Consider the following 7,620-nt stretch of genomic DNA (forward strand, 5'->3'; position numbering starts at 1 on the left):
CAAAAAAAAAAAAAAAGAAAAAGAAAGTAATCATTAGTATACTATTAATTTCATAATGATGCATCTAGGTTTAGATTTTTATTTGCTAATTAGTTGAACTTTTAACAATAGTCTCTTATCTTCATTTGTTTTTTCTCTTTTTTTCTATCCTTTCTGGGTTATCAGTAAACTTGTGTTGTACTCAGATTCATTTTTTTTTAATGTCTACATTTTTCTTAACCCCTTTGTTACTTTCTCTTTTTCTTTCCTGTGATATTCCTTAACTATCATTAATATTTCTGTTTATTTCCAAGAGTGTTTCTCATTGTAACAAAAGCAAAATAAAGGTATTTTCAAATGAAAGAAGACTTAGAAAAATAAATGCCAAGGAAATTCTTTGTGCTAAAAATAGTGGAAACAAAGTCTTTGTAGATAGGGAAGAATGGAGGGTTTGAAGGGAGGGCAAGGGAATGGGGAAAAAATAACAAGATGGATTATGTAAAGGTACAAATTTCCAATGATGAATGTCATACTGTATACTTTAAATGTACCAATAAAATTAATTAAAAATAAATAAAATAAGATAAAAATAAATCTTACTAGAGAGAGACTTGAAAGCAGAGCAAACAAAAAACTAAAATAATTCCAATATATTGGTCTAATAAATTATTATAGAATGTGTTCAATGAACTAAATTAGAATATTAAACAGTAATTCAAATCCAAAAAAAGAGAATGGAAACAATGGAAAATAGATAATAAGATGATATATTTAACTCTAGTCAAATCAATAATGATAACAAATATAAATGGTCTAATAATTAACCATAGCAATTAAAAGGGAGCAAATGTCAGGTGGGATTTCTTTTCCAGGAAAGGAGCTATGTACCATAAACATAAAAACTTATTTTAAAATGTATTCCAGCAGAACATGTATTTATAGACTACATGGAATATTCATAAATAAAGACAGTATGCTGAGCTTTGAAATACACCTGAACAAATTAAAAAAAATTTTAAAACCATAAAGGCAGGCTGGGGATTTAACTCAGTGATTCTACCGCCTGCCTTGCAAATGCAAGGACCCAAGTTCGATCCCCAGTACCAAAAAAACAAAAACAAAGCATGTTCTCAGATCATAGTTATATTAAACTACAAATAAAGCTTAACAAAAATAACTAAAAACTGCTAACCACTTAGAAATTAAACAGCGTATTTCTGAGCCCTTGGGTCAGGAGGAAGTTTCAAGGGAAATTAGAAAATATTTTTATCTACATCTCTCAAATGACCAGTGATGTGCAACATTTTTTCATATATTTACTTGCTGCTTTTACTTCTTTGTCTGAGAAATGTCTGTTAATTTCAGATGCCCATTTTTGACTCGGGTCTTTATATTTGGGGGGTGCTGATTGTTTTGAGTTCATTATATATTCTAGATAAGAGCCCTTTGTCTGTGGAGCAGCTGGTAAAAATTTTTTCCCACATTGTTGGGAAAAGTTAGTTCTGTTGATGGTTTCTTTTGCAGTGCAGAAGCTTCTTAATAAGATGAGATTGCAGTTGTTTTGAATCTTTGTGCTAGTTCCCGTGCTACTGAGGATTTGTTAATAGTGTTTTCCTATGCTAGTGTCTTCAAGAGTTCTGCCTAACTTACCTTCCAGCAAGTTTAGTGTTTCTTTTTTCTTTTTGTTTTTTTGGTACCGGGGTTCGAACTTGGGTTCTTGTGCTTGCAAGGCAGGCGACAGAACCACTGAGCTAAATCTCTGGCCCTAGTGTTTCTTTTTAATATTTAGATCTTTAATACACTTGTATTTTAGTTTAGTGCATGGTGAAAGATAAGGGTCTAGTTTTAATCTTTGGCAGGTTGAAATCCAGTTTTTCCAACACCATTTATTTGAGAGATGCAGATGAAAACAACACTGAAATTCCATCTCACCCCACAAAGAATGGCTGCTATCAAGAAATCAAACAATAACAAATGTTGGCAGGGTTATGGGGAGAAAGGAACCCTTCTCCATTGGTGGGAGTGCAGGCTGGTGCAACCACTATGGAAATCAATATGGAGATACCTCAAAGAGCTGGGACTAGAGGTTCTACTTGACCCAGCCATCCCTCTGCTGGGTATCTTTCCAAAAGAATTAAAAGAATCATGTCACAGTGATTTATGTGCTCCTATGTTTATAGCGGCACAGTTTGTAATAGCTAAAACTTGGAAACAGCCCATTTGCCCATCAGTTGGAAACTGGATAAAGAAGATGTGGTTTTTCTACAAAATGGAATACTACTCAGCCATAAAGAATGAGAAATTAGATTCATTCATAGGAAAATGGTTACATATTGAGGATATACTCCTAAGTGAAATAAATAAGTCACACATGTGTAAATACCGAATAGATTCTCTGATGTGAAAAACTATAATTGTATATAAGATCCTAATGAGATAATTGACAATGTGAAATAGGAAGAAAAGGCTAAAGGTATAGGAAAAGTGGGAAGGGTAGGGGAAAGGGAATAAGGGAAAAGAAAAAAATATGAGAAAATGAAAAAATGGAAATAAAGTGTTTGTAAATGGGGAGAGGAGGAGGAGGTGAAGGGAGGGCATGGACAAGGGGAAAAAATGAGAACCAAGGCCTGTCATGTAAAGGTACAAGATCCCAATAATGAATGTAACTGTACTGTACACCTAAAATGTTACAATAAACTCAATGAGGAAAAAAAAGAAAATATTTTAAACAGAATATCATGTATGCAAATTGTGCAATGCTTCCAGTGATTTGGGGGGTGTGAATGTTTGAGACAGGATCTTGCTTTGTAGTTCAGGCTGACCTTGAACTCACTATGCAGACAGGGGCAGCCTGGAACTTGCTAGGATCCTCCTGCCCTCTATCTCTTAGTGCTGGGATTACAGGTGTGTGCCACCATACCCAGCAAGATTGAATTTTAACATTAAATCCTTTCATTGGTTAAAAAAAGAGGAAGGTCTTTGACCATAGTACCGTAAGCTTTCACATTAGAAAGCTAGAAAATGAAACGCAGTTAAAGCTAAACAAGAAGCTAGAAAATAATTGAAAATAGGGCAATAGAGAAAATCAGTGAAACCAAACTCTGGTTTACTGAAAAGGTAAAACTGCTAAGTCCTTTTGCCAGACTGGCCAAGAAAATTTACCAGTATCACCAAAGACCATGTAGACATTAAATGGGTAATAATGGAATGCTGTGTACAGTCTTTCCCCTAGATTTGTGAACCAACTTCTTAAAAGACACAAACTACCATTAGCTCAAGAAATAGATACCATGAATAGTTCCATTTCTTTTGAATAAATTGGGTTTAATGTTTAAAACTTTCAACAAAGAAAACTGTTCTTAAATTGTTTCATTTGTTAAATTACAACATTTAAGGAAGGAACAATATCAATTATGCATAGCTTCTTTCTAAAAATTAATAAAGAGAGAACATATCTCAGCCTGCATCATCATAACAAGCAGGCAAAGACATTACTGGGAATTCAGAAAAATGCTAGAGCCTAATATCATAAGGTTAGGTGCCAGCATTCTCAACAAAGGATTGACAAACCAAATTCAGTAGTATATGAAAAGACTACTGCATCTGAACTAAGTAGAGTTTATTCTAGGAATGAAAGGCGGTTTGAACAATTGAAAATCACTCAAGCAATGTAATTCACCATGTTAATGATAAAAGAAAAATGTGATCATTTAAATACACAGTAAATATTTGGCAAACACGTGCTTCCATTTTTATAAAAATGTTCAGCAGAGTTGAGAACATCACAAATTTAGCAGCTTAAAATATTTTACACATCTTTAACATTATGTTATAGTTCATTAGGTCAGAAGTCCGGTGGGCTCAGCGGAAGTATACTGTTTATCGTCTCACAGAGTGAAGTCAAGGTTATCAGCAGGGTTTGGGCAGGGGATTTAACTCAGTGGTGCCTCTGCCTGCCTTGGAAGCTCAAGGACCCAAGGTGGATTCCCTGTACCAAAAAAAAAAAAAGTATCAGCAGGGTTACATTCCTTCCTGGGGGTTGTCAGGAATAATCTGCTTCCAAATTCATATATACCATCAATTAAACTCAGCTGTTGTAGGACTTGGGTCCCTGCTTCTTGGTGGCTGTAACCTAGGGGCCGTTGTTTGTTCTTGAAGGCTGCCCATGTTCTCATCAGACTTGCCGTGTGATCTGCAGCAGCTCAGGTCAGGGCTCTCTCACACATTTAACCTCTTTGACATGAGCTAAAGAAAGCTGTCTGCTTTGGACAGCTCATATTGATTAGATTGGGACCACCCTGATCAAAATAAGTTTCCTAAGTTAATTTTCCATGACCTTAAAGCTGCAAAGTCCCTGGTACCTTGTAACATGCTTACAACTTCCAGGGGTAGGAACATGGACATTTTCATCAGGACATTCCACTTACCACTGTAACATACCAATAATTTTAATAATTAGATGCATTAATTATTATAAGTATTCATGTATTCTGAATTTGTCAAAAAGATATCACTTAGCATAAACACTCTTTACATCTTTGAGATAAAGTATACTGATAATGCTTACACAAGGTAGGGAATTTAGAAATTACCTGACAAGAGAAAACACTATTGTAAAAATGGACGATGAACTAAAATGTGTAATTCCTCTAATGAACGTGTAATTGTATGGTATAATTTGCATATTTGAGATTCTTGCCAGCTTTTATTATTGGAAATTAATTAAATACCCACACACTTAAGTAGACTAAGAAGTTCACACACCATGTCACCATTAGTTCCCACTCATCTTGTGGTTTACCACTGAGTAGCTGAGGATTGGAATCTCTTCATTTCTTAAGTGAAACTTACCACTCTATAGTATGTGGTTGCATTAACTATCTCAAGAGAATGGAGAGTCCTTAAAATCAGAGACTCCTTTGTTTCTCATATCACCAGTGTCTGGCGCACTGTACATATTCTGTAGGTGTTGGTAAAAAAAAAAAAATTGAGTTTATGAAAATCCCATAATAATTTGTTGAGGCCACTGTGTACTGGTTGATCTCCAGCTGTGTACTTACAGAATGATCAGTGTCTAGTTGCAGTCTGGCAGTGTGGCATAAGGATCCATACTATAAATCAGATGCCTTGAATCTTTCTGTAATATTAACAAGTTGTCTGATTGTCAAGCAAATAAAAGGGGAAAACCTCACATGAACAAACAGCTTTGTAGTTTGTCTCTTGATACATTAAAGGCGGGGCTAAGAAATCTGCCAAATTGAATTTTCTTATTACCCAAGTTTCACTATCAAACTAGAAAAAAACCTCATTTCATCCCCATAAGCAAAAATGTAGAAGAAAATGCTAAGTCTACAATACTTACCCATGTGAACATCAGGATGTGCCAGTTAATGAAATTTTCATGTGCCCCGCCAATTTTACACACACACAAAAATGACTTTTTTCTTTTTTAGTTAACATATACAGAGTTCACCAAAAAAATGTATGCACACATTAGGAAAAGAAAAACTTCTATAAATATTTTAATACTAAATTTTGAGATATCATGAGATTAATACAAGTTACTTTGTCCTCTTCAATTGCAGGTGGTACTCCAATGGCCAGGCATTTATTAGTACAGTGAACTGCCGCTTGGGTAATGTTGGTCATTGAGATTGCTGCACATGCATTTTCAATTTCTCTAAGGGCCAGCAGTGTATTAGATTTTCTGCAATATACAACATCCTCTATGTCCCCCATATGAGGGTAACACCATCTGTTGGAAAAACATGCTATTTTGTCTTTTCCTGAAGTGTGTATACTTTTGGGGGGGACAGACTCTGTAGTTTTTATTGCATTAGCATAGTTGTTCCACTAGCACTGTCTTATTCGAAGAGGGTATATTTAAGGATCATTTTATATAGCAAAAAATAATGGTAGTAGTCTGTGAAACCAGAAAACTAACTTAATTTGAAATGTGGTATGTTCTTACCTCTCAGTATTTTTGCCTTGTGAAAGACTCATTACACCATTAAATTCTTCATTTAAAACAGTTTGAGGGCTGGGGATTTAGTTCAGTGGTGCCACTGCCTGCCTTACAAGTGCAAGGTCCCAAGTCTATCCCTGGTACCAAAAAATAAATAAATAAATAAAACAGTTTGAAGATATTTCATATTTATAGGGATTAAAACTGAAAGAATAGACATGAGGCTTGAACACTTATGTATTGTCACACCTGACAGTGATTTTTAAGATCGTGTATTAGGAGCCATCTTATTTTGTGGACAGAGAAGGTGAGGCCTAGAACAGTTATTTTACTTGCTCAAGCTTTTATTTCCACTTCATAGGAAAACTAGGTCTTTAACTTCCATCTTGTATTCTCATTCACATGGTTTATCTCCTGTCCTACGTGGTTTATTTGATAGTATTTTTAATAGAGAAAAAATACTGTGCATCTGATAAAACTATAGAAAAATCCCTACCATGCAAAAAGTATAGCATGACCAGAAGAGAAATTATTTAAAATTATAATTTTATTTAACTAAAATGTATATAAATTCATCTGTTTTTCTTATAGGTGAAAAGAGATTTGAATGCCCAGAATGTTCTAAAAGGTTTATGCGGAGTGATCATCTTTCCAAACATGTCAAAACGCACCAGAATAAGAAAGGAGGTGGGACAGCTCTTGCCATTGTTACCTCGGGAGAACTGGACTCATCTGTTACAGAGGTGCTTGGCTCCCCAAGAATTGTCACCGTTGCAGCCATTTCTCAAGATTCAAATCCAGCAACTCCCAGTGTTTCGACCAACATGGAAGAATTCTGAAAAGCTATTTATAACAGAGACCTCTAGTGCTGCACTTAAGTTTACACACCTTTGAAAATCTGGAAATGGGCTGGTCGAGTGGATTACGGAGTAGGAAATCATGATTTCATTCTTGGCTTCTTTTAAGTATTCCAGGGTTTGGGTTCAACACCTTAAGTGTTGAAATTTTAAAAAATACAAAAAGCAAGTTGATATACTGGAAACGAATAGAAAAGTATTTCCTTCATGTTATAAATTGTAGTTATTTGGAAATATATCACATAACCTTTAAACAGAACCCCCCCCCCAACATCATATATTAATGTATTTAAAAAGACCTCAGTAGTTTGCAGGCTGGACCTTAATTGGACTTATTTTCTTTGAAAGTACTTTCAAATTCAGTCAGTAGTAATTTACATATATTTCCTTTTCTCTATAGCACAGAAAACTATTAAATGAAGATAGGAATGCTACTATATTTCCTCAGCTTGATTTTTAGAAAATCAACTTGAAATAGTTTTGGCCGTCTTTTCTAAGTGTTAGAAATTCTTCAAACATTAAATTAGGTAAGTTCCAACACAGAAATCTGAGCTACACCTCAGATCTTTATTACCACTACATTGTAGTAGTGTGTATTCAGACAATCAATGAAATCCAATTACTTTCTCCATTTTGGAGACTCAAGAGGAACTTAGAGATAAATCTTAGGTTAAAACTTTAGACTGAAAACTTAGGAAAATGGTAGGGGCAAAAATGGTTAAAACAGAACACATAATAGCTTCAGAAAGTAAAGTGAAGCAACTTAACATGCAGTCTTTTAAAGTTAGGACTGATTATATTCCTAACCCTAGGTTGAAC

At 34.7% G+C, this 7,620-nt stretch overlaps 1 protein-coding gene across 2 annotated transcripts in view; it reads left to right on the plus strand.

Moving 5' to 3' along the window:
• Nucleotides 1–7,399, plus strand: part of Sp4 (Sp4 transcription factor) — a 61,247-nt gene extending 53,848 nt beyond the window's left edge. For both annotated transcript variants that reach the window (XM_010641098.1, XM_010641099.2), the window contains exon 6: nucleotides 6,536–7,399. In XM_010641098.1, coding sequence (XP_010639400.1) covers nucleotides 6,536–6,783 — 248 coding nt within the window. In that variant the 3' untranslated portion in view covers nucleotides 6,784–7,399. The remainder of the gene's footprint in view (nucleotides 1–6,535) is intronic.
• The last annotated feature ends 221 nt before the right edge of the window (nucleotides 7,400–7,620 follow it).

The sequence above is a fragment of the Fukomys damarensis genome, unplaced genomic scaffold, assembly GCF_012274545.1.
Source record: "Fukomys damarensis isolate Sample0158 unplaced genomic scaffold, DMR_v1.0_HiC HiC_scaffold_4, whole genome shotgun sequence".
In the NCBI taxonomy this organism is placed as follows: Eukaryota; Metazoa; Chordata; class Mammalia; order Rodentia; family Bathyergidae; genus Fukomys; species Fukomys damarensis.